The sequence below is a fragment of the Nesoenas mayeri genome (genome assembly GCF_963082525.1).
Source record: "Nesoenas mayeri genome assembly, chromosome: 3".
NCBI classification, from domain to species: Eukaryota; Metazoa; Chordata; class Aves; order Columbiformes; family Columbidae; genus Nesoenas; species Nesoenas mayeri.
The window spans coordinates 61,396,537-61,423,668 of record NC_137544.1 but is presented as its reverse complement, the minus strand read 5'-3'; the positions used below and the strand labels follow the sequence as shown (position 1 = coordinate 61,423,668).

The following is a 27,132-nucleotide window of genomic DNA, read 5'->3' as shown; positions in this document are numbered from 1 at the left end:
TAAAAGTAGGTGTAAGTGATCGTTAAGTTCTAAGAAATGTTATTAATGAAGGCTCATCTTGTTTGAAAGGTAAACACATAATGCTAATATGAAGTATCTAGTAGGGTAAAATGAACTATAAACTGAGTTTTCATCTTCTAAGTAGCACAACAGAAGGATTTTAGAACTCTTTTAGAAGTAAAATAACCTTCAGAAATTCTATTTATACTAAGTTTTCCTTTTTAGGGAACTGTCAGATTTTGATAAAGATGGTGCACTGACGTTGGACGAGTTCTGTGCTGCGTTTCATCTGGTGGTTGCTAGGAAGAATGGGTATGATTTGCCAGAAAAGTTACCTGAAAGTTTAATGCCCAAACTGATTGATTTGGAAGACTCGACGGGTAAGACATGCTTCAACAGAGACTTCACAATTTTAGAATTATGATATAGTTGTTACACTGTGTCAGCAGATATTTATAGGTTTCTATGGGCATAGCCCATTAGTAGGAAGTAAAGCAATGTGCAGTTTTAGAAATGTTTTTTATCAGTGTTCAGAGCTAATCTGAGCACACATGAATTTCTGTACAGGGAGAAGTTACTTAGGGACAGTAGACATATTGACTATTACATTTGGAAATAATACCTGTGTGCTTTAAACGTTAAGGAAAACAAAATGGTCACAGTATGAATTTTATTAATGATCAGCTATTGCATTCCATATTTCCAATCCAGCTGTACTTCAGACTTGATTTCAAATGAGTATGCTTTCTGTTCACTCTCATTTCTGAAAATACAGCTTGGGTTTCTATGTTTTGAAGGTATTCAGAAAATATTCCCGGATTCAATGCTATAAGTAGGACTGTGCAGTTTAAAAGTACAAGATCAGTAGCACAGATTGTTTTTTCTTAATTATACTCCTGACTTGACATCAGGGTTTATCATCCATCGCTTTGTCACCTTGTCTTTCTGTGCGTAGTCCTTTACCTTTGGGTGCTCCCAGATAAACCATTGAATGTATGAGTTCTACTTGTTAATATGTGCCAAAAACCCAGTCCCATAACCGAAAAGCAAACTAGTGTAAAAGTGATGTTTAAAAACAGGATGTTTGCAACCATCTTCTATTTTTATTTTAATACAGATAAAGGAAACTGAATATTTTAAAACTGCTTTAAATTACATTTTAACAAGCGGTCTTTGCTTGGAAAGTCAGGTTATACTGTTGGTGCACACGTAACTATGATTTCCTAGAATTTTATTTCTTTTGCTTCTTAAATTTCTTTTTACTTTTGTCTACAATTATTGACGAGTTCTTAAACTAAATACTGTGTGTCTTACTACCTCTGCTTTAACAATTAAACTATATTTGTGGGAGTAGCTTGGCTCCTCAGAGAAGCTTTCCAACAGCAATCAGCTGCAACTGAAGGGTTTTCAGGATGAGTAAGCGTTTTGCTATGACAAAGACATTCATAAGAAATATCTACAATCAATGAGGTGAATACCTAGCAAGCGTCTAAAAACGACTCATTCTATCTATGTTTGTGTTAAGGTAATGGCCAAGCAAAAATCTTGATAGGAAACGCAGAAACATTTATTTGTATAAACCATTTTTATTTAAGACAAACACCAACAACTATATCTGCACCTGATCTTCTAATGCCTTTATTGGTAGTAGATTTCAAGGTTTTATCACTTAACTGAAGTTGTCTGGAAACTTTATATATTGGACATGAAACCAAAAAGTGTTGTGTATGTTTATTTTTCTTATTTTACAGGCAACTTTGTTTGGGGAATAATCGAAGGGAATTTTTTCTCATCTCTCTTTTCATTTATTTTTGTTTGTATTTGCTCTGATAAAGTGGGTTTGCTTTAACCTTTCATATAAGGAAGTGTTTTATTCTGCAAGATAAGCTTCTCAGTGCTGTATTTGATGTTATATACATTAGTGTGAATTTATTTTCTCATAAGAGAGAATTATATTTGTCTGCATGTAATCAAAATCTAAAAATGCCATTTAAAAGCCAGCGAATGGGTAGATAGTGTGGTACAGAGTAATCTTTAAAGTCCAGTTTTCAGAAAGATCCTCAAAATAATGGTAGCACCTGATAAATATTATATTTTACTTGAATAAATGCTTTTTGTCTGCCGCTAAGAATTTCCTTGGAAAATATGAAAACAAAGGGTACTCTGCACTTCCCATGAGATGTGAACAGTTCTTCTGAGAATAAATTGAATGCCATTCATGATTTTAGTTTATAGTGATTCCTGTCATTTCAGAAGTTGGGGAACAGACTGGTGAGGTAGGTTACTCCAGCTCTCCAGCAGAAGCACCTCCAAGCAAGTCTCCATCAATGCCATCCCTAAACCAGACCTGGCCAGAATTGAATCAGAGCAGTGAGGTTAGCACTTTTATTTAAGAGTTGTTTCATTGCCAGTTGATAACTAAGTTGTGTATGCATCCATAATTCATCATAAGTGGATTGTTGACCACAAATTGTGAAAAAGTTAGGAGGACAATAGACACAGGAAGGTTCTACATGTGAAATTGTAAAAAAAGGTAATGTCTTCCTTCTGATTTTTCTGTCTCATTGTAAGATGAGCTAATATTTAAAATATCACTAATGGTTCTTAAGCGTGATATTTATCACAAAATTATCTCATAACATTTATTGAAAAAGTTGAATTCATTCCTGATTTTTGTTTTTTCACTTAGTGTGGGTTTTTGATTGGGGCTTTTTGTTACCTCTGATGGACTAATAGACGCAGTATTTTTGCAAAACTTTGAAATAAATTTTTGATGGATCTGGACACGGAGACTCTTTTCTGGAGGTGATGAAATATAAAATATCTCGCCAGTAATGTAGAAAAGTCATAGCTCTGTGCTTGTTTCAGAAGCAAAGAGTTAAAGTTGAATCTGAAGTCAAGCATGAGCTAAATGTATTTAAGTTTTAAATTTTTGCTGTTATGTACTGCTGTGATATCGTCCTTTACCATGCATATTTACTATATAAGGAGTCTTACATAGTAAAGCTGTATTTTGTCAGAGTTTCAAACTGAAGTTACCAAACAAGTTTTGGTTTGGTGTTTTTTCCTTACAAATGTCCATTGTTTAAAAAGCCTGTAAGAGATTGATTCCTGGAGTTTTTCTTATTGCTCTGTTTTAACATTTTTTACTGAAAATAAACCAGTGTTTTATTATAATGGCTACTTCAGAGACTCAAATGAGTTCCTGATTGCAACCGTAATACAAAGATAATGTAGGCTTATTTTTCATTATAAGGGGAAAAAAGGGAAATATGTTGAAATTATTTTTGGAAAAGTCTTTTCATTTAATAAACTGAGATTCTCAAGAAGAATCTAAAACTTGGTTTGAATATCTAAGATAGTTCTGTCACTAGCTGAGTATTGTATTACCTGTTCTTATTGAAAGAGCTTTTTGTGCCTTTCTTCTTTCTTTGTTAGACTTCAAGTGAATAAGATTGGTAGTAAAATATTTAGACAAGGCAAAGGAGAGTTAGTATGAAACAGAAAATAAGCAAGTTTTTAGGATTAAAGTTAGGAGCAGAGGAAACTCCCTCACTCTGTAGGAAGGACTTAATAAAGTCTGCTGATCCTCTTAAGTGACAGTGATGTCCTTACCAAATAAAAATGTAGGGAATGATTTAATGATTATTAGTTATTCTGTCTGATGGAGTGGCTCTTAGACTGCTGGTGGGAAGTTAGGAGGGAGGTGAGCAGATATTCAGTTACTGTTAAAGAGCTGTAAATGTTTGCAACTGCATTAAAAATTACATTCATACATTCTCTTATAAATTTGCAATAAAGATTTAATTAAGCTCATAATTTGGTAAGCTGTGTTGTAGCTGAACAGATTACTTCAGTGTCCAGTGCAACTCAAACCCATTTGTCAGGGTAGTTACACTAATGGAACAAAGTTAATGACAATTCTCTCTTAGCCAAAAATCTTGTCTTACAAAATTGACTTTGTCCATTCAGATAGATAATGTGTGGGTTTTTTTCTGAAAATCTGATAAAACTTTAAGTGGTTTGGAAAAGTTCTCACACTGAATATACTACCAGTTACTAGCTATACTAAAATAAGAGTTGAACATTTATTAAATGTTAATAATTTTTTATTCTAACACAAAGGGGTTTCTCATTTTTTTCAGCTATATTGCTGTGCATGCTTCTTGCTCCTGAGCATTTTCTTTTCAGCATGAGTCAAGTGAAAGTCCTCAAAGTTTTAATGCCATGAAAAAATTTCTGATATTACTGCAGGCACCAGTCAAATTGTTTCCTCTTTGAACCTCTTATAACTGTCATCATCAAATGAATTGCTTGAAAAATCTGTGCATCTTTGGATCATCTGCCTTTCCAGGCAGTTTCATCCCCGTTAGTATAAAAACAGTTGGTTACTCTGTTCTTTCTAGCTCATAGTTGACTTTTAGACTCCAGTTGCTGGGCTCAGGCACAAATGTGGACCAAGGCATCAATCTCAAACTTCAGAATAAAGAGAACGATGACAATCCACCTAGCTCTGGATATTACATGCTTGACATTCTCTTCACTTCACTTGTCCCTCTTTCTCACTTCAGACATCTTTTCCATACAGTCTCAAGACTGAACACCAAGTTCTGAGAACTTAAAAAAATAGAAAAGCTTACTAAATTTTTATTGAAACAGTCTGGTGTCATGGTCCTATTAGCTTTGACACAGATAACGGGGATTTGCTTTTGAGGTCACAACTGTTACACCTTGTGTGCTCTTGGTGCTCTTTTAGTAATGGCTGATGTGAGTTTTAGTTTTTAGTCATTAACCTTTTGAAAGTGTTTTTGAAACATTTTTGCAAGTCTAAAGCATTTTAGTTTCAGCTAATAGGAGTTTTATCCTAGCAAATCAGTTGTTTTGTCCATGCTCTTAAAACTTGCACAGATTTTGAAAAGCAGTCCATTAGAGCCTTATATATATATATGAGCTTTCTTTTAACCAGGGATTTAGCAATATGTGTTTTCAGGTAGTAGCTCAGGATGCAGCACAAACAGCATATTCCCCAGAGTAGTCAGGAGGTGTTTGGTGCTCATTTGACTGCCCAGCCAGGAAGCTTGAGGACAAGTAATAAATGTTCTGTAGTTTGGCTTCAGAGAAGCAGAATATGAGGTAAATTCAACATCTGTCTCTAAAATAATATTTTAGCATTGATCTTAACTATAACATCAGTGTTGTATGCTTTTCTGGAAGTTTTGAAAAATTAAAAACCAATATTTCTGTAATCAAATTTGCCAGTTTCAGTGGTCAAATCAAATTTACAACAGTAGGTGGTAGTCCTAAAACAAATACTAATGCACCTTTCATGAAAATGAGCAGCTGTGTAAATGCAAGAGGCCAAATTAGGGGAAAGGCTGGCAGAACTTGGCCATTAAGTTTCTGACTTACTAAAAAGTGGCTCACTCAACAGGTTCTTATAGCTCCAAAGTGCTCACAATGCTACCATTTCATGAAAGGCTGGAGTGACACACGGATGAACTGTTTAATACAGGGAGTGGGGCAGAGCAGTTAGGAAGGGAAACCTCACATCCTTACTAAAAAGGGTTCATTAGGTTCTGTCCGTCAAGGGGGTAGTTTTGTATATTTAAAAAAAACAAACAAACAAAACAAAACACCACCACCAAACCAACAAAAACTGTCCCACGCACTACCCACCGTGCCCCTCCCCCCCCCTAAAAAAAAAAAAAAAAAGAAACTTTGCCTTAATTTGAAGTTTGAAATGAGGAGAGATTTCTGAAATAACTGGCTTAGACTAGGTTAGCATACAGGCCATTCACTAGACATAGCTCAGTGTAGAGGAGCACATGAGTTCAAGTTGACTAACACCATATAACTTGTCCTGTGTCCTCTGGAATAATTTACATTTATTTGCCTATGGATATGGAACAAGAATATTGATTTGTTTTCACAACTATATTAACATCATTTTTGTCAAATTTTCTGAGCACTAAAAATTTTGTATTTGTAATTTTTGTTGTAGTGTTTGAAACATGGTTAGTATTCCTGTTACGATTTGTAGTCTGGTTTCTGAATCACAGACTGATTTTATGTACTTTGGTACTTTATTGTTCCAGTTGTGGCTGTAGTTTGACTTACTAAACATGAGGACTCTTGACAAACATCTATTGATACAGCATGCCTATATCTTGTAAAATTGTTTAGAGATTGACTTATTTGCTTTTAGCAATCAACAGAATGTTTGAATTTAATTCTTTGCTTTGACAGTGATTTAGACTTGTAAAAATCCTCTTTTACAGCATAGAATCACTTCTCAGGGGTTGCACTGCAAGCTGAACTGGTGTAGTTGGACTACTCAGTGTTCATTTGCCTGGGATTTTGTAAGAAAATCAGCATTTCTGAAATATGTTTGAAACTTGGCAGCTACAAAGCCAAGGAACCTTTCTGTGGATTTTATAATTACAAATGCACACAACATGTGGCACTGATTTTTATCTTTACAGTATTTGAATGGTCTAAGCGTTGTTTTTTTTACTTGTGATTTTAATTGGCAAACATGAACTCTGAAGGTACTTCTGTGTTGACTGTGCACCTGTATCTTCATTATGAAATGTGTATTTAAAGATTGATATCGAGGGATAACAAACTTGGTTGCACAACAATCTCAGACTGAAATAGAAATACTTAATGTGTACCAGTGTGCTTCCCAAGTCAAGTACTGTCCAGTGCAAATATAGTACTTTCCAGTGCAACCTCTGAATTACTGTGCTAAATCTCCTCAGTGATCTTTTACTCTCATCTTTCTCATCGTGCTGACTTCTCTCCTCTGTCTGTTCAGCAGTGGGAGACATTTAGCGAACGCTCCTCAAGCTCACAAACTCTGACCCAATTTGATTCTAACATTGCACCAGCTGATCCTGTAAGTCAATCACTTAGCTTGCTTGTTTGAAATTAATTTTATTAACACTGAATTTCCATTCATTGTATTTAGCTGTTATGCATGATTCCATGGACTGCTTTTTGGGGAATGGTGGCAGGCTTCTTAATTTTTTTCCTTATTTTCAGAATATAAATTTTCGAGTATGGCTCATATTTAATATCTGAATGCAAACAATGCTTTTTTTCCCCTTGATTTTGATGTAATACAGGACTGCTATCAAAACCTGTATAACACAAAGTATCAAAATTTGTGGGTTTTTTTTAATATAGCTCAACACGAGGGCTACTCCAAGTGATAAACCAATTCCGTTTTAGATTATGTCTTCAGCATTATTTTATTTGTTTCACGTTGCAGAGCTGGATTTGTACAAACTCTTAGGAGCTGACAATGCCAACTTCACTAAAGAAAAACTACTGGGCCTTAGTGGGTGTGGTATTTCATATTCTTAATGTTTTCATCAAGTTACTTGATTAATAAGGCTTTTAGTATTTCTTCAGCTAAACCTGAGCTGTTCTAATGCTTTACTCAGTGAGGAGTGCTCTGAAGGTTTACGTAATCAAATATTTTGCCAAGTTTGGGAGCCAGAAATTCACTACAGTGTTTCCAGTTCTGCTAGTTTTAAACTTCACAGCATGTGACATTGAAGCAGTCCTGAAATGCATTAAAATTGATTCAGTATTTAGCTGCTGCTTTCATCCTGCTTTTCTTAGCTATTTAATTACCACTGTTAGTGTCCATTTTAATTCAATTAATTACAGTGTTGGTGTCCATTTGATTTCACATTTACCTGCTTTTTCAGATCACTTCTGAAAAAGTATAATACGTAAATACACATGTATTTTAAATACATCAGTGGTCCACTTTCAGAGTTAACACTGCTGTTTCTGTAGAAATAGCATTTCAAGGTGCTGGAAGCTAGAACTCAAACTGCACTGTTCCCTGTACTCAGAATTGCCCTTAGTAAAAATTCAAACCAAATGAAAATGTCACATGTCAAGTGAAAACTAGCCCTTTTTCATTTGAGAGAGACGTTTTTGGTTTAAATGAACCATATTTTTATATTTTAATGAAGTAAACATGATGAAAATCAGTTTAGAGTTGTTTCTTACTGTGTATCATTGCTTGACAGTAAAGAGCTATCATTGTCTTCTTTCTACAATAAGATAGTAATTCATTTTTACACGTAATTAGTAAATTACAGAAATCTAGTTTGAATTTTTTTCCCATGTGTTAAGCTAAATAGTAGGACAGTGACGATATATGGAAAATTGCTATATAGCCATATATATGTTTGTGTGTGCATGTGTGTATAGGCATGTATGTATAAACAGAAATTCAGTAGAAATGCAAAAATATACTGAGATCACATTCTTGAGTCATTTTCTTAGTCTTAATTTTCGTAGACAATAAAAACAAATTACAGCAATTTTGTTAGTAGCAGTGTGCAGACTTATTTTAGCACCAACAGTGATGCATAGGACTGAGATGCTGAACAACTCCTGCTTTCCCAAAGGACAGAATCAGCTTTCTCAAGCAGTTGCTAATAACTAACTATAGACTAAACTCGTAGACCAATTCTTTGGGTTTTTGTTGGAAAAGCAGCTGCTTTGGGGGTAGAAGATAAGTGGAAAGAATAACAGTGTATTCCTCCCCTGGTATGGGAACAATATTTGCCTATTTTAAGTGAAAGTTGGTAACATGTTGTTTTGTGTAAAATTAGATTCATGGTCTGAATTAATATGTTATATAAAAGTCAATTAAACAATTTGGGATAGGTTTTTTGTAGTAGCTGCACATTAGATTACAGCAGAGGGCTGAAGTAGCTACAGCAAGACTGACCTCTGCATGATGATCCCTTTATGGGATAGAAGCAGGGGGGGCAATATATTTTGAAGTTAGAAGTATTCTTAAAATCCCAGTACAACAAGAGTGTTTTGCCTGTGCCTAGGAAGTGATTTTAAAAGTTTATATTTGCAAGAAGAGTAGTACAAGTCAGTTTAAACAGTTTTAGAAAATATTAATGAAAATCTACTATGCTTAGTGAAACTGATCTACTCGAGTGGTCAGAACAGGTTAAATTTCTGATACAAGGGTGGTTTTGAAACCTCTTGTTATTTCTAGGGACACAATATAATCTGGAAATTTTTTTGTGCTGGCATTGTCCTGCCAATTCATAAATTCTGAATATAGTAAATTCTGAATATAGTAAAAAAAAAAAAAGATCAGACAGCTGTGTCCATATTTTTAGGTTACTTGTGAACAAAGTTTTGAGATTTTTTTTTTTTAAGCTGTCTACAAACAGGTGGAAAGGGCCGTCTATAAAGTACACTAAAATGGTGTCTCTTGTCTGAACTACAAGGAAAATGCTTGTTTAAGTTCAATGCCTGTCTAGAGATATATTCCATAGGACTTGTTATCCTAAAGTTTAGAAGATGTTACTGTAAAGACTCCTGAAACTATTTGTCTTAAACTACTACAGAGTACTTATTTTATACAGAATTATTCATACTATTTAAAGAGGCCATAACTTTCTGAGGCATTGTAAGTAAAGTCAGTGAGTGGGGTTTTGAAACTGTAGCTTTTTGGTTTGGGGGTTTATTTTGTTTGTATGGGTTTATTTGGGGTTGGTTTGTTTGTTTGTAAGATGTACTCCAAGTAACAGATATCTGGTAGGCCAAAAATGGTGGAAAACTGGTAAAATTCAGGTCCTGTTTACAATGCAGTTATCTGTAGAAACATTTCTAGTGCCCTTTTTAAAGTAGTATGCTAGATTATACCTTATGAACTGTAGAGAAACTTCATCTTATAGAGCTTTGGGTTTGTGGGTTTATTCAGTTCCCTGGAACTGTCTAAAAAAATAAATTCATGAAATTATGCTTAGAAATTACAATTTGCATGGTGTCAGAGACTCTTAATAGAACAAATTAAAACCAGATTAACATCACTTACTACTTAACTCTGATCTCCTTCTCAGGACACTGCAATTGTGCACCCGGTTCCCATAAGAATGACTCCAAGCAAAATCCACATGCAGGAGATGGAGCTTAAAAGAACTGGAAGTGGTAGGATATTTTCACTTGCTAAGGAGGAAAGTTCTGTACAATTATAGCTGGCTTTGCTTCCTTAAACGTGCTGGGTTTTTTTCTGCTACTTAAATGAATTTATCTGGAGTTAAAAATTAGACTATTGTTCAGATAGCTGGGGAATTTGAATTGACCATTTGCTACAGTGAGCAGGGGGGGAGATCATTGGGTGGAGTAGTTCAAGAACATCATGATATAGATTTGATTTGGGCCTCCAGGAGAATGTCCAGATTTCCTTATTAAATACAGAAAGAGACTGTGAAGATGAAGAATATAGCCTGCATTGATAAAGCTCTTCTACTGTGGTCAGAAATACTGAGTTTATTATTTGGAAATGTGACAGCATTTGGGAGTATTGGCAGGCTTTTTTTTTTTTTTCTAATACTCTGGTCAATAATAAGCAAGGTGGTTTGATAATTTTTTTTGAGGAAGAGTGGAGTCTCAATTCATAGATGTGTCCCAGTATATTAGTATTTCCTGAAATCATGTAACTCATGTACAGTCTTCAGTATATGAGAATAAACAAGTATCCATAACACATTTCTTTTTAAAGTTTCCTTAGCTTTGTAAATAGGTAAAGATTCCCAGCTTGTAATACTGAGCAACAGAAATAACACTATTACAATGTAAAACTTTGAAGTTAAAACAATTCATACACCACAAGTGTTAAAATACAACAATTTTAGTCAAGTGCAGCATTTCAGATAAGGGCAGAAAAGTAATGTAAAGCTTTGACATCAGAAGTAAAGGCTAGTTTGAATACATTTATTTACACTTGTTTTCCATCTAGATCATGCTAACCCTACTAGCCCACTACTTGTGAAACCACCTGATCTCCCAGAAGAAAACAAAATGAGTTCAACTGTAAAATTTACATCTGGAAATACAGTTAGTAAGTATCAAAGTACTTTCTGATCTCATTCTTTACATTACACAAAATGTAGATCTGATACATTCTTTAGTGAATGAAAACTTGCTAGATATGATATGTTTAACTCAGAGTTTCTGCTAAGAATAGAGGTATTTCTGATATTTATCTCTTAGAAGTAGTAGTTAGGAAAGTTCTGATGCCCCTGGAGATGCTTTCATTGCTATATGTTCAAAAAAGTTCATTTTTCTCAGCTTGTTTCCATCTTCTGTTTTCTCTTTTAATCTTAGGATGAGAAATCAAAATATCTGGGAAGTGGAATTGACTAAGTAGTATTTGATTCTGGCTCCTCAGAACTGTATAGCAGAATGTTTTCTGACGAGTGAAAGCCTGTTGACCACAAATTTCAGGCAGTTCTCATCTGGTTTAGCTACTAAGAAAATGCAATAGACTTTTAGATTTTCATTTTAGGTACAGCTTTTCAACTGTTTATTTGGTTCTTAGTAGCCTTCTTGATTTTCAGTATCTGTGTCCAAAATATCTTGTATTATTTTGGTTTGATTAGTCTACTTGTCTAATATTGAGGGAGGTCCCAGATTATATGTAATCTAGATGAATCTGTGGAGTCTGTTTCTGAGATTTTTGTTTTCTTTAAGATGGGATCTTTTCTTCAGTAGAACTAAGGCTTGAAGAAGAACTCATTACCTTGAGTCCTTTGCATTATTAAGACAGAAGTTTTTTGGTTGGTTTCCAATACAGGAGTAATTTAGAAAGTGCCTGTTTGCAATGTGTTTTGCTTTCCTTATGAACTGTTTCAGCGCCACTCTTCATGCTGAGCAATGTCTTGAACCTGTCTTTTTCTTTTCAAGCAGAGTTCTGTTTTTACTAGGTAGCCTTCTGATGCAAAGAAAGAATGAGCGAACATGGTCTTTTGGTGGGGAGACTACTACTATATGTAGGATCTGAGTTCTAAGAGCCCTTCTGTACTCCCTTTTCCTTATCTGAGTATAGCTTAACCTTTGATAAAGGGCCTTCAACTGTTAATTATAAGAAGAAGTATTATTCATTTAGAGGAAGAATGTAGTAAAATAGAAAAAGCCTCATTGCCATGTAACAAAGCCACCTCATAGTATCTCAAACTGTGGTTATCATGGAATGCCCATCCTTTTTCTGAAGAAACAGCTCTTGTCAATATTGTAACAATTTGGATGGTTAACACCTTTCAGGTGGATCCTGAAGAAATCATTTAATGCAAGCTAACTCTAGAAAATAAACTTCTGATGCTTAAAAAAACACTGTAAATCTAACAAGATTTCTTTTGTACAGACTTACTATCTTGGTAATTACGTTTCTTAACATTCTTTAGTGTCTTCAGTAGTGTATCTTGACACGTGTGCTAAATCAGCGACAATGTCTGTAGTGCACTTCCTCGAGCTGTTGGGCTGGACTTATTTTTCAGTATTTGCTTTAGTTGATAGTTTTTGTTTAGCTGTGCCAGAATTCATTCGAGAATAGTGAATCTTCATCTTAATTTAAGCAATAAACAACATACCCACTTAGAAAAGTTGGTTGTTTTTTTTGATGTATCACTTTTTTGTAAGTGTTGTTTCATAAATAGATATTCTTAGGAACATTTTTTCAAGAATATTTTGTTCATAGGTTCATATGCTTTTTTTCTGCATATGAAGTAATAGGCAAGGACATTCCTTGCTGAACAGGAAAATCGTCTCTGCAGGGTTCTCATCTCTGGGTCCCAGCTGATGTGTCTTAACACTTTTGAAAACTTTAGTGTCCTAGGAGCTTAAGGTAGTCCTTTGAGAGATTCCTTTCAAAAAAATTTTGATGTTCTTGAGTAGACTTTTCCTCTTTACTGATAAGCAGTCAGGTGAGTCTCATTGCTCCAGTGACTTTCCACCTTGAATTGTGCTTTAGCAAGTGCTCTGGAATCATCTCTTGTGATAAATTATTCTGAACGCCATATTTCTGTCTGCTTTCATTCCAGACAAATTTTGTGATTTTGGTGAGATGGGTAAGGGTGTCCTTAAGCAAACTATATGTGATGCTGTTATAGTGTATTTCATTTTCATAAGTTGCCTTAACCAAAAGCTGAAAGCTTTTAAAAAGATTTAGCCCAAAACAGAGCTGACTGCCAGCCTTGAAGGTACACAAGATACAGTAGTAGCAAAGCTGCTGGGTTCATCTGTGTACTGTACATGTCTTTTCCTTTTTCTGACTTCTAAGGCTGGTGACAATCCTTCAACACTTCCAGTATCAAGAATGTCCTACTCCTTGCCTTTTTTTTTTTCTTTTTAGATGTCCCTTACTCTTGTTGGCTGGATTGAAGTGATAGAATGTCAAGTGTTTAAAAAGTATTGATTATGAAAAATTCTGTAGCTTAAATGCAACATTATTGTAATTGTTTATTCTTCAGTACATCCCAGTATTAACAACAACTTACAGTATTGAGTGAGGGGAGTTGGTTTGTATTGGATCCTTCAGTTATTCAGACTCAAGGATTTTGATGCCTGCCCGTATCATGCTGTACAAGGAAGCAATAGAAGGACATAAGCCTTTTTAAAAACAAAAGATTTACCTTTGACATTATGTATTATCTATATCTATTAGGGTATGTAATGATGGTAGTGATGAAAAAAATATGAAAAGTTTCCAATATGAAACATTGTACTTTCTTTTACCAGCAGATGGTTACAGCAGTTCGGACTCCTATGCTTCAGATCCAGAGCAAATTGGAAGCACAGTAACACGGCAACGGTCAGTAGAGCAGCAACTGAAACAAACAAAGAAAAGATGTTTAAAGAAGCCTGTTCTAAGCTTCTGGTTTTTTGACAACTAGCTTGTAAATGATGCCTAAATAGATTTTTAACTTTAACACTCAGGAATCTGGAGGCAGTCTGTTTTCTAATGCATTAACAATGTATGCTGTTCCTGTTAATGTGTGAAGTGAAAATTAAAAAAATAATGTGGTCTAAATTTAGGATTTGGCCAATCAAATTAAGCTCCACAATGTCAAATCTTGATAAAGACTTTCTCCTTAAACACAAGGGAATGTAAGCACAAGAGATCATGATGTTACTTGAAACCAATTTTCTGTATTTTTTAAAATATCCATTAGGCATTAATGGAGAAGGACCTTGTGACTTTGTAGCATAAAAGAAAAATAAAATATAAATTAGAAATATCACAGCAATAATACAATCTCATTTAATAATGGGCTATTATAAAATTAAGGGCAATCATCTCCCCAACATAAATTTAGGGATTGGAGGAAGCTATACAAGCACATAACCAACAACTGAATCGTTTGACGTAAGAGAATGTGCTGTACTAGCTGGTGCTAATTGTTCCCATTAAATCTGCCTGAATAGGATTAAAAACCAGCTACGCCATTAACCATCTTACAATCACTTTAAGAGGTAAGTTTCAAAACAAAAATAATTAGGATGATTACACTAGCAAAGAAAGATTTGCAATTCCCTCTCAGTACAGCAGCTTGAAAACTTCTTTCTTCCATTGTAACTTAATGGCAAATTTAATTCTGTCCTTCTTCTATGTTTTTGCACTATCAGCATGGTGGTTTCAACTTGTTCTTTTCATGTCTGATTTTGGGTTGGATTCTCTTGCTGAAATTGTGTAGACAAGTGAAGCTTTCTGATGAGTTGCTGCTTTATGGCACAGGCAGCTTCTGTTCAGATGTGGCAGTTCTGGCAGTGCCCACCCAGGAGTTTTTTCTCCCACTTACTCTTTTACTTGCTTCCACTGGTATCCTGTAATATTTATTACAACTTTATCTGTAGAGATGATGTTATCCTTAGCCCTACTATAGTCCAGAGTACGTTTTGTATTTTCAGAAAGCAAAAGCTGACAAGGCTACATCAGATAATGATGCTATAAGAGTGTCCTTAAACCACTTTCTCCCCTTTTTAATCCTACTTGTGCCTTTTATACTGGATTAACTAGAGGGATGGCCGTAGTGGTCAGTGTAATTAAATTTGCATTATGTCAGCAAGAGCGTTATGTAGTGTTACAGAAGTGTTGTCCTGGAGAGTATATTAAGAAAGCAAATACTTCCATTGCAATAACTTAATTTACTGTCTGGACTTACACATTTAGGAGTTCCAGGTGTTGTCTGAAACTTAGAAAGCTAGGAAATGTAAAATATACCTATCTTATGATGTAGAAGAATGTTACAGCAGTCAGTCATAGAAAATATTTTATCGCATTTGAGTCAAATGAAAGAGTAGCTGTATTCATGTCAGTGATTCAGTATGTATATCTTGCTCAAATTGGACTAGTTAGGAAGCTGTTTTTAAATGGAAGCTGTACAAAATTTCTCTATACAGTAAATCCCACTAAATGGCACTTAGTGCAGTACTTTGTCCTTCTATCCTTTCGGAATGTGTGATTGATGAACCTACAAGAGGTATCCACTAGATGGTGATCCTACCTAAGAACAAGTTAAAATTTCTGAAGATGCCACCAAGTACAGAGATTTGGAATATTTCAGGCAGAGAATTAAATAGCTGTCTTGTACACTGGGATACTCCTGAATCTCAATTTATATGGGAGGCAAGTCCAACAGAAACTTCTTCAGTGACATTGAACTTAGCCTGTTTAAAGCCTAATCAGGATGTTGACTACATCTTACATAGTTTGCAAATTGTAATGACTGCCATCTGGATGGAATTACCATGTTTAGGATTCTCTGTTCCTGAACTATCATTAATGAGTTTGGGTTGTGTGTCAAACTATTGGTTTCTCAAAGATAAATTACTTGTGGTAATGTAAGAATAATTTGGATAATGGAGATTTAAGTAAATAGAAATATAAAAACAATTGTGAAATCAAAGAATACCAGAAGTCTAAGACTGATCTTGCAATCTTCAAAATCAATGGCAATCAGGCTCTTTTCCATCTGTCAAACTTTATTTTTTGATTGCATACTTTTGAAGAACTTTTGAGGTTTATTTCTGTTGTAGCTGCCTAAAATCACTACAGAAGCTTGTATGTTTTGCAGATCACATTCAGGAACATCTCCAGATAACACTGCGCCACCACCACCCCCTCCAAGGCCTCATCCTTCTCATTCTCGATCATCATCTTTAGATATGAACAGATCCTTTTCTGTTACCCCAGGTAGATATACTGTGTTCCTAGTGGCTGTTATTTTTCAGCACTTATATTCCTGAAGCAGGCTTCTTTTTTGCCTCTGAAGAAAGATTTAGTGTGTCTTTAAAATATTTTTTCTGAATGAAAAAGCTGAACATTTTCTAACTCTTCCTGTTTGTATTAAAATTTGTACTCTGCTTTGTTTAAACAGATAATTTCAAAATAAACTCTGAATGCTGGCGTTGTAGTCCTCAGGGGAAGCAAAGTCAGGAAATAACCTTTTGGTAGTGCACCCACATGCAATTAATTGCACCTGCCAGTAAATTTTCAAGAGCAGTTCTTTTGGTATCACATGTATTAGAGACGGGTGTTAAGTGTTTTGCTTCAGAGGAAACAATTAAAGGTGACTTCTGATGCTATGTGTAAGGGTTTTCATTGTACTTCTTACTTTTCAGTACTTTTCAATTCAGGATCACGAAGTACAGAAAATGTTAAGAGTGTATAATCAGGGTCAAAGGAAAAAAGAGCTAAGGTAGAAAAGTATGACCGTGTCTGTACTTTGAGATGGAAAAATGTACATTCCATGTACAATTCCATGTTCTCGTTCCTTGTTTTGTCTGTTTGCGAATTTGAAAGGAGATGACATTAGTTATGGTCCTCAATATGACAGGTTAATATGTAGGCAAAATGCAAGATTTCTTCATGTTGAGAAGTCAGAAAATGAGACAGCACTGTAATGTAAATAGTAACGGTCTTGGCCAAACACAATGCCTCTTTTACAGGACAGCAACAGGCTGGAGTTGTTGCCTATCCCCCTGCAGTGCCTCCAAGACCACAGCCTTCACAGGTGATGTTGTCACTTTTGAAAAATCATACTCTTAACCTGGTCCATCATTTTAATCTAACTCTGAATTTAACTTATATCTAAGATGAGTAGTATTGCTTGGTAGTTTTTGAAACTACCAGGATGTTAATGATGGCAAAACCTAGACTATAGCCAAATGTTAGCTTTTCCTGAATAAAGAATTGCTTCTGGTGGAACCCTGGGGAGGGATTGAAGTAGAGATTGAGGGGGAATGAGAGGCGCTGGAGCTCTGAGTTGTAAGAAAGAGAGGAAAGTTACACTTGCACGTTTCTTTACCTGTCCCTGTATAGCTAATAGGCCATAACACAAACTGAGAGCAATCTTTTGAAGTTTCGCAAAATAAGTGTTTGTCTTTCATTTGTGTCTAGCACAGGGTATATTTTTACATAACATGCCTGCTCCCAAAAGGAGTCATCCCATTTCTTCCTTTGACATAGACCTGGTGATCTTTGCAATCCTGATCTGAGTCAGTTCAATCAGCTGACTTGGTACAAAACAGGTCCTGCAAATGTTTTTCCTTTGTCTCAACCAGCTGAATGCTCCAACTGCTGTGCAGATCTGACATGGGGCAGATAAAGCTGCTTTTTAGTTGTTTTTCAGCAGTGGCTACTTGTTAGAATCTGAGTTACCAGCAACTGAAGTCAGTCAGTGGATCCAGAAATAGTCTACAGGGAAAGAGGGTACAATGGCAGATGTGTTCCATGAAGTGTGGTCACATAAACATGTTTCCCTATGAAACTAGACTAAAAATCTGTATTGAGCATGACAGAGCCAAGCTAGACTGTGTTGCAGCAGAAACAACTTCTGTTCAATGAGTCTTGGTAGTCCTGTGATGCATACGTCTTTGACCTCATTCTCTGGATAATAGCACATCTGATTGAACTTTATTTTCTCTTAAATATTTCTCTGTTTTTATAAATAGGGTGAGTGGTCTGTCTGTGTCTTGGATGAGATGCACTTTGTCCTACTGACATAAATAGTTGTCCACTAAAAATGCTGATAATCTTTAACCTTCTGTCACAGACTGTTGTTTGGCAAGATTCTTTGCATCAGATAACTATGTTAAGAACAATATCACTAAATGTTTTTTTTTTCTTTTATTGCAGGGTGCAGGTCCTCATGTGCATCGCCCAGTAGATGCAGAAGGCCTAATAGCTCATACCAGTACCTCACCTCAACAAATACCAGAACAGCCAAATTTTGCAGACTTTAGCCAGTTTGAGGCATTTGCTGTTTCAGGTGTAAACAAAGAGGAAGAAGATGAAATTGAAACACACTCAGAAGTCTTGCAGGTGAGCAGAAGTTAAGATCTTGTCAATTGCTTAATAATACCAACAATTATGAGGCTATTAAAACCTATCTCTGCTGTTTGAATTCAATGGGGTTTTTTATGGTGTCCCAGTCCATTGCTAGAAAGCAATTACAGTATACACTGCTATGCTTGCTTAATAGCTGCCAGACACCTAGGAAGAAGAAATTCTTTTATTCCCTGTTCTTGACTGTAATTCAGACGATTTCATCTTTATTAGCGTATGTGTGCACATACATAATTGTGTTTGTGCGTTTAGGACTTGGCACAGGCAAAACTTTCCTTCTGCTCACTTTTGCTAGCCTTCCAAATGACTTACTGGTAAGTTTTAAAGTAGTCTTTCTTAGTAAATGAAATTACTGTCAAGTATTGTAAACATCTGCTAAAACTCCCTTAATTTGGTTTTGTTCAAAGCCATCGAACAAACAGCTGGAGTAAATAGAGCTCTGACATCCTTCTGTAATAGATCGTTAGTTGTTTATGAAACCTTGTTTCCTACTACAGACACAGAACTGGAAGTTTGGAAGCCTTAGGGTTTATTCCTATTAATGTCATAACACCTTACTGCTATTACATGAATTATTTCATGTTTTCCTTTCCTAATTTGTGGACTTCATCCAGATTGTAAGTTCTCTGGAGCACTTCTGCATCCTCAGTTGCAAAAGTACCTGTGGTGCTTTAAAGTTCTCCCCACTATCAGCAACATGGTCTTGCTTCCCTTAATCAGGAAGGTCAATGCTGTAGAACCATCTGAGCACTCTCTGTACCTCATTACAAAAACAGCTGCATTAGCTTAAGCTGCTGCTGAAAACTGTTTAAGTTAAGCTTGCTGATTGTTGTGCACTGAGGTGGATGGGGAACAGTCGCATTGTGTTCCATTGAAGAGATTAACCTTTGGCAGTAACAAATAGAAAGTGGTGGTAATGTAATAGCAGAAGCAGTTGTAGCAGTTTTATCATCAGGCTGCAGCCTTTTCAGTACTATACCGTGCCTCATAACGTTGGGGATTTGGCTTATTCAGAGGTCTTCCAACATCCAGAGTGCAGTGCTTGAGAGCAGAGGACTTTCAAGTAACTATTTCATCTTCTTTTCCTACTGATTTTAGATGCTGTATTGAATCTTCATTTTTGTATCAAAAGACAGGTCTGACTATCGATTCTGGAAGTACAGTTTTTTTACTTATGTGCCTTTTCTGTGAGCTGTTCCTAGGCCAAAATGGTGTTAGTGACCAAGATAATTCTAGATGGTTTTGCCCCAAGGCAGGTTTTGTTGTTGTATACCTGCTTATGCTTCTGAAGACAGCTTGAACTGGAATTTTAGGTGTTAACTGCATTAATGTATCAGGAACACAGCATACTTGTATTTATTCCAGATGTTGCCAAATGAAATATTTGTTAAGAGGTAGTTTTCTAAATGTAGTTTATATCCCTGTAGGTTGAAAAGCCCTCTGATTCTGCAAGTTCTCTTAGAGTTGCCAAAGCAGATGGAAGAGTTGAAGACAAAGCACCTGCTAATGTCCCCACTAGTGCGGTATGCAAAGTAGACTTGGAGAGCGCAGTTGTCTTGATGTATATGAAATTATATGTCTGATTTGCAACAGCAACTTTATACACTTCCACTTGAACCCAGTTTTCTTAAGTCCAGTATGTGCTTGAAATAGGTGCATGTATGGTGAATTCTTGCATCAGAAGATGTTCATGATTAGCTTTATTCCCAAGATAGCAGAAAATTAAGTGTTCAAATTTTTGAAACAGAGCAAAACTTTTAGTGCAGAACTTGATTAACTGTAGCTTTGTATTGTTACACATAATTCCTGGCGGGGGAAGTGTGCTCTGAGATGTTGCGCATTTTGCTATTGTTAGTTGTACCATGATGTTTCTGCTTGCACAGTTCTTTGTCAGCGTGTAGCAATTTACTGCCCTTTCACCAGGGGTAGGATTTAGTACTTAAAAGGTTTTTTTCCCCAGATTATATGAGAATGTAGCTAGATGCCCATCAAAATATATTTGATGGGTTGTAAATTCAGTTAGCTCATAACTGATTTTAAGAACATGTAACACAAACAAGTTACCAGGTTATAATCCAAGTAAAATGTAGTTTGTGAGAATTAATAGGTTCTGTTTTCCTCTTCAGGGTAAAGGCACTACCCCACTCGCTCCGCCACCAAAGCCTATTCGCAGAAGATTAAAATCAGAAGATGAGCTAAGACCCGAAGCTGAGGAACATACACAGAAAACAGGTGTCATAGCTGCTGTTCTTGCTTCACAGCCATCTATTCCTAGGTAACCCAAGAAGTGTATAAATACATCTGTTACTGGAAAGTTTACATTTAAACAGCATACACGCTTTCTGTTCCAGGAGTTGCAAACAATTTCAGTATGTTTGAATTAGATTAATTTAACAGTTTAAATACTTTTGTTTTGTAAACAAGATCATCCTGAAGCCTCTGCTATTGGGAGGCTTTTTAGAGATCTTGAATTTGTAGTGTGAACTCTTGAACTTCTGCAAGTATGTGGGAAATAAGTGGTGGAAGTATTAACAAGTAGTGTTTAGATTTAAATAATGGTTGCTGCGAACAGTCCAAAATGTGCAGTTTTTATGTCATAGCCTGGCAGTAGACTATTACATTAGTCACTTTGGGGTAAATGAATGTGGTACAGTGTTGGAACTTCAGAAAATTGATGGACAAGTTTTCAAAATTTGCTGCTTGCTGTTTCATTAAAAACAAGTATGTGCGGCTTCCATGCAAACAAGGTTCATCAAGCCGGGCAGAAGAGGGAAAATTAACAGTGTAACAAGTAAAAAAAAAAAAAAAACAAACAAACAACCTGAAGATGGGTTGCTACTAATTTTAAAAAGAGGGACTATAAATGAGATACCTAAGCTACTAAATTACTTATTGCAATGCTTCTAATATATTCTCAGATCAGTGGGGAAAGACAAGAAGGCAATTCAGGCATCAATCAGACGTAACAAGGAAACCAATACTGTTTTGGCCAGATTGAATAGTGAACTACAGCAGCAACTAAAGGTAATTCCATAATCCCTATTTGTTTAAGAGAAGTGCTTGATGACAAAACAACTACGCTCTAACAGTCACTACTAGAACCTGAGAAGCCCTTTAGCTCTTGGGCCTGGTTGTTCAGTTCCACTACCAAAACTTTCCCACATAAACCAAATACACACAATTAACTCCATCTGAATCACTCTCTCTTAGTCCTTCATCCACCATGTGTGCCCAGAGAATTTCATCTCTCAGATGGTCTTAAGTTATTGCTTACTCATTTCCCATGAGAGAGATAACGTAAACAAAGAGGGCAAGATATTAGTGATGCACTGTAACAGCCATCTCTGCAAATCAAAGATATACATATTACAGGATATTGATAGGAAATATTTTGGTTTTGTAGATCATACGATATACCTAATTGTGACAAACCTTGTGAAATTATAAAGGACACTTTTACTACTACAAAATGCATTTTTAAATGTATTGATTATTTGTTTCCAGCTACGCTAAAAATAAAACCCGAAAATCTTAACTTCATATTAATAATTTGAGGTATCTGTTGTGGTCATCAGGTACTTTAAAAGCAGTATTGAGAACAGTGGCTGAAGTGGTTTGCTTTCTTCTGAAGGAAAAAGCAAACCTTAAAGTCGTAATAAAATTATAAATATTTTTAAACAAATATAATCTGGAATACAAAACTTGCAGCTGAATGAGAACAACAATAGTCCTCTGTTTATTTGGGTCAGCTATTATTGTTTTGGATTTAACATCTTTCTCTTGCCATCTTTCTTACCTTAAGGTGTCTAATTTTAATTATCAAGTTAATTAAAAAAAATGTTGAACGTAAACATTAATGTGATAGTGTCTACACTGGAAGATAGGTCATTTTTAAAACTACCAAACCTGTATTTCACTTGTTACTGTGTCTGAGAGTCAAGGTGCATAAAAGTCACATAAGAGGGAAAACGGAGGGGAAAAAAAAGTGAGGTTCCAACCCTTTAACTGAGATGAGTGCTCACCTCCTTACCATTGTATACTTCAATTGGAAAAATATTATAGTTGGGTTTGCAGCTGGTTACAACTTTGTGGGTTTGGGTGATTTGAAAGAAGTGATGAAATATTAAATGGCTTTGCCTTTGAGCAAAGTATTGATTTTCATTCATGAGTAATTACTAGTCATCCAATCTTGTATTCATATTATGAGAATAGTTCTCCAGATTTTAGAAAAGAATGTTAGTTCTCAAAGCTGAAGCTGACATTTACCAGTTTTGATTGCATGAGTAAATTTTTAATATTCATTCTCTGTGGCCATTCAATAGAAAATCTTTCTCTTGTAGGATGTTCTTGAAGAGAGAATCTCCCTGGAAGTCCAACTGGAACAACTTCGACCCTTCTCTCACCTCTAAGCCTACTGCCGTTAACTGTGAATTTACTAATTTTGAAAGGGGTGTTGGTTTCAAAGCCTATTTAAAGATCCATGCATCTAGCTCAGTGCACTCTATTCTACATTAAATGTTGTGGTTCTATTTTGTCAGTTTGTCCACTTTTGTATTTAAGTATTTTAATTTCAGTACAGAGGAAAAAAAAACCACAACTTTTCCTTAAATGTGACACTGCCTCTCACATCATTTTCTGTGGGCATCCGTGATCTTTGTTGGACTTGAGTTTGCAGAGTTTGTCGCCAAAATTTCCAACTGGAATTTTCTTTTTGAGTTCTTTTTTTCCCGTTGAAACATCTTTGCAGAAGAGTATTGCTAATCAGTTGACTTTAAACTTTAAGCACATAAACTCTTCTTTCACTATGACATTTATTTTATTGTGACAGAAAAGAGAAAAACTAGTAATCTGTCATCAGCCACTGTTACTTCCCAAGCTGCCTTTCACAATTGGAGAGTTGTTCACAATTCTAGAAGTCTGCCTCTTTGCAATAAATCAACTTTTTTGGGTTGACAGAGTTCTTGCAGACTGTTTGCCATATCAACTGGATCTGATTTTTTGTTGTTTTGTTGCATACATCATAGAGTATGTAACCACAGATTGCCAGGTGTTCACGTTTTATCCATTCATTATCCTGATTCAGCCACATGCATATAAAGATTTATGGTACAAGTGGTAGTCTGTCAAACAGACCTCTTTCTCTTTCAGTCCTCCCTTTTGTGAAGTGTTGGGTGTAAATCCCCAACGTATTAATTACACGTTACCTAAGCGCCACCTGTAATTGCATGTTTCACACATTACCTTTTAATAACAGATCACTTCCACCAGTCTTCACTATAACAAATGGTATTGTCAAGTAATGTGTCAATATCTCTATGAACTTCTAATTCCCAGGAAAAAAAAAAAAAAAAAGGAAAAAAAAAAATAAAGTCAAAAAATGAACAGTTTGCTTCTTAGGATTTTTGGGGTACCTTCTGTCATCTTGTTTCCAGGCCTTATTTCTCTGGCATATAGACAGGCTTCACTATTAACAGAGTTCCCTGAGTGTATCCTGCTATTCAGGTTGATGTACTGTATTAGGATTTGTTGTATATTGTATGATACACACCTTTTGATCTCATATGTAAATTTGCATTAATTGCTGACTAACAGCAGATATTCTATTTAATGGCTTCTTCTGGCTGTGGGATCATAGATGTTTAACTGCATGGATGTATCTCTGCAGAATCAGAACTAGCAGTTGTGTGATTTTTACACCAATAAAACAGCACAATATTTTAATTTTGTTGATTCATCTTTACCTGGGAATTGAAACTAATTTAAATAAGGGGAGGGTTTTATTACAGGTCTGCAGGGAATTTTTTGGGATTTTATGGCAAGTACAAGAAACAGTTGATCATAATCCCTTGACCATCTTTTTTTCCTCTCATTTTTTAGCTGTTTGTCAGAAGTGATCAAATTCTCTTGGTAATCTGTGGCTATACTCGTTTTGTATCCTCCTGTAGGCAAATCTAATATACTTGTAACTTCTAAAAGTAAATGCTAGTACTGACTTGGTTCAACGTAATGTGTAGTTCTTCAGTCTTCATTTCTGGTTTGATTTTCTTGAGAGTACCTTTCCAAATTAAAACTAAATGGATTGCCTGTTAGCAGTCCTTATCCTCTCACAGTCTCACTTAAATGAAACTCTCATAACATCTACTTCCCTTATGAAATGGTAGCTCACGTCAGATTTTTCCGCTGAATATGTTGTTTGTTACAGTGAAAAAGACGTATTTATCTTTTTGGTTAATACATACAGACTGGATAATCATGGTTAATTCTTACTACTGTAACTACTCCAACATTTTTTTCACATGTCATTGAAGTGTTGCACATAGTTTATATATATATAATCCAAAGCAAGATTCACTGGTATGAAAGACATGAATTTCGTCATTGCATGAAAGATGGTACTTTCTATTTGCATGTAAAGGGATTAAGACATGATAGCTAAATGGGCACAAAGGTTACATATATTTTATATTTCAACTATGTCTTGCCAATTAGTAGATAAAGTGCAAGATTGTTACTTCAAGAAAAAGATACAGCTAGAGAAATGCAAAAAAAAAAGCAAAGCAAAATGAAAGTGGAAAAAAAAACAACTTTAAAGTTGATGGACTAATCACTTCAATTATAACTGCCAAGTAGCAAGAACAGTGTTTAAAAAACTGGGAAAAGTGGGTCACTTGCTGTAGTCAAAGATTGTTGATTTTGAACCAACTGTATCTTGTCCATAGTTTATTTTAAAGTTAAAAATACATTTTTAAAATAGAACTATTTTCATATTAATATTTAAGTATTAAGCTTATGTTTATAGCAGCAAGATTCTTAAATCAGAATTGAACATTTTAAGCTTAAATGTAAAAAGCCTTTTACATTCAAATGTGACATGTACATATGAATTTCTGTAACATCCATATCTTTCTAGTAGAATGAGAAGTTAGTGTCTCAAGTGAAGAACTTGGGCAATGTAAACATTTTTGTGTCTTGCCAACAAGTCTATTTCTAAGAATTTTGTGGATTACTTTTAATGCATCATTCAGTACATTTAAACCGGTTTTTCATGGTCAGAAGATCTTCTAACTGAAAAATCAGTTGTCTTAAGAACATCATAGCCCGTGATGTTCAGAAGTTACCTCACTTAACGTAACCCAACTTTAATCCCTTATAAAGTTATTTCCCGGTCTTCTGCATTTGTTTGATCTTGGTCCAACTACTGGCATTCTTTTTTATGAACTCAGATTGTGAGCTCTTTGGGGCAAGGGATTACGTACTGTACAAGAGTTGTGCTCTCTATATTGCAAGTATAAATGTAGACTACTAAATAGTGTGGAATGTGATTCCTGTACCCAGCTGGGACGGATGGACAACAGCAGGCGTTTCTGAAACACCTGCAAAATGTGTTTCTTTGGACTTTGTGACTGGAGAACTGTCTCTTATCTCATGTGATTTGCCTTTCCATTGTTTCTTGTACTAATGTCCCTCTCTCTTCATTCCACCTGCTTTGGAGTTGCTTTTTTTTCCTCCATTGCCTGTCTTTGGACTGCAGAGATGATTTTCAAAATGCAAAGGTAAAAAGCTGAAAATCCACTTCTTTTTGAGCAGTATTTTGAGTCTACCAAATGTAAGCTAGTATTTTCAATTTATTTTGTATTTCACATGCCCCTCATTTTACTTGCAATTGTATGGTACATGAACTAGAGGATCTCTTATTACTGAAAATGTCTTATGTGGGATAAACAAAGTTGAGGTTATGAAAACTTAAGAAAATAAATTTGCAACATTGTTTCTTGTGTGAGATGTCTCTGTCCCTTATGGATGGGCTGTGCCGCTCTACAGTTAGGGCAAAGATGAGTTACTCTCCTGGGTTCAGCTATGCATGGAGTTTGTCTCTAAATGCAACTTTATGGATGACCTAGTCTGAATCACTTTTTCCTAACAGAAAAAAGCCAACTGTTTCTTGACTCACTCTAGTCTTAGTTTCTAGTAGAATGTGGTTTCATGAAAGGGCAATATGTTACAAAAGGGAGTTGTAACAATGCAATTCTTACTTTGTGTGGAAGATGAAAAACTTGTGTGTTTTAAACATATTTGCATGCTTAAGTTGCTTAAATGTTTTACAAAGGAATCAATGTGCAGTTGAGCATTCAGCTGTACTCCCCAAAGTTCTAGTTTTTGAGTCATACACCATCATTTCATAAGCAGAGTTCCGGTATGTTTTGCCATACATAGTGATGTACTAATAATTTATAATACAGCTCTCTAGAAGAAAACACATGAAAACCAAGGACTTTATTCTCTAACTAGCAAAGTTATGTTCTCTTAATAGTCTTTGAAAACAACTAATGGGTGGTTGTGTAGGAACAATGTTAAAAATGTCTATATGCTAATAACCAAATGAGACTATACAGTGTTGTCCTGACAACTAGTACCCAAGCAAAATATAGGCTGCTTTTTTGAATTAATTGCTTTTCAAAATCCAGTCACGTGTCTGGGGTGGAGGGTTTAATACTGCGTAATTTCCTTTCAGTAATATTTCTTTAAATTGGCAAAATGGGTTTTAAATGTACAACTCCTGCTTAAAGCTGGATTGTACACTAATTGTACCTAAACTCTACACTGCTGCTTGTACGCTAGTTGTACCTGGTTATATGCTGGTGCTGTACTTCAAAGTCATTTTACAGTTCTTTTTTTTTTCAGCTTAATGATACATAGGTATTCAGTGTCTTGCATTTGCATTACTGTTGGAAATAGCTCTTGTTTCATTATAATACTCACAAATTCAGAATTGTAACTCTATGAAATACTAAGTTTGTGATCTTACAGGTTATATACAGAATTTTAAGATGACTATTACTACTATTTATCACACTTGTGACAGCATGCTGTAGCACAAAAAGCTATGTGAATTCTCTTCCATCTTTGGTAGAATATGTTCTTGATGCTTCATTCTTACAGGTATTAAGAATGCA

General features: G+C 35.3%; 1 protein-coding gene across 10 annotated transcripts in view; it reads left to right on the top strand.

The window, feature by feature from the left end:
* REPS1 (RALBP1 associated Eps domain containing 1) overlaps positions 1 to 25,932 on the top strand; it is a 68,155-nt gene extending 42,223 nt beyond the window's left edge. For 2 of the 10 annotated variants that reach the window (XM_080341045.1, XM_080341046.1), the window contains 13 exons: positions 226 to 380; positions 2,254 to 2,375; positions 6,818 to 6,898; positions 9,894 to 9,981; positions 10,793 to 10,894; positions 13,570 to 13,642; positions 15,906 to 16,024; positions 16,780 to 16,844; positions 17,969 to 18,154; positions 19,606 to 19,701; positions 20,305 to 20,453; positions 21,097 to 21,202; positions 22,519 to 25,932. In XM_080341045.1, coding sequence (XP_080197171.1) covers positions 226 to 380; positions 2,254 to 2,375; positions 6,818 to 6,898; positions 9,894 to 9,981; positions 10,793 to 10,894; positions 13,570 to 13,642; positions 15,906 to 16,024; positions 16,780 to 16,844; positions 17,969 to 18,154; positions 19,606 to 19,701; positions 20,305 to 20,453; positions 21,097 to 21,202; positions 22,519 to 22,587 — 1,411 coding nt within the window. In that variant the 3' untranslated portion in view covers positions 22,588 to 25,932. The remainder of the gene's footprint in view (positions 1 to 225; positions 381 to 2,253; positions 2,376 to 6,817; positions 6,899 to 9,893; positions 9,982 to 10,792; positions 10,895 to 13,569; positions 13,643 to 15,905; positions 16,025 to 16,779; positions 16,845 to 17,968; positions 18,155 to 19,605; positions 19,702 to 20,304; positions 20,454 to 21,096; positions 21,203 to 22,518) is intronic. The other 8 variants (XM_080341047.1, XM_080341049.1, XM_080341048.1 and 5 more) reach the window with 8 other exon arrangements.
* Positions 25,933 to 27,132: the final 1,200 nt, after the last annotated feature.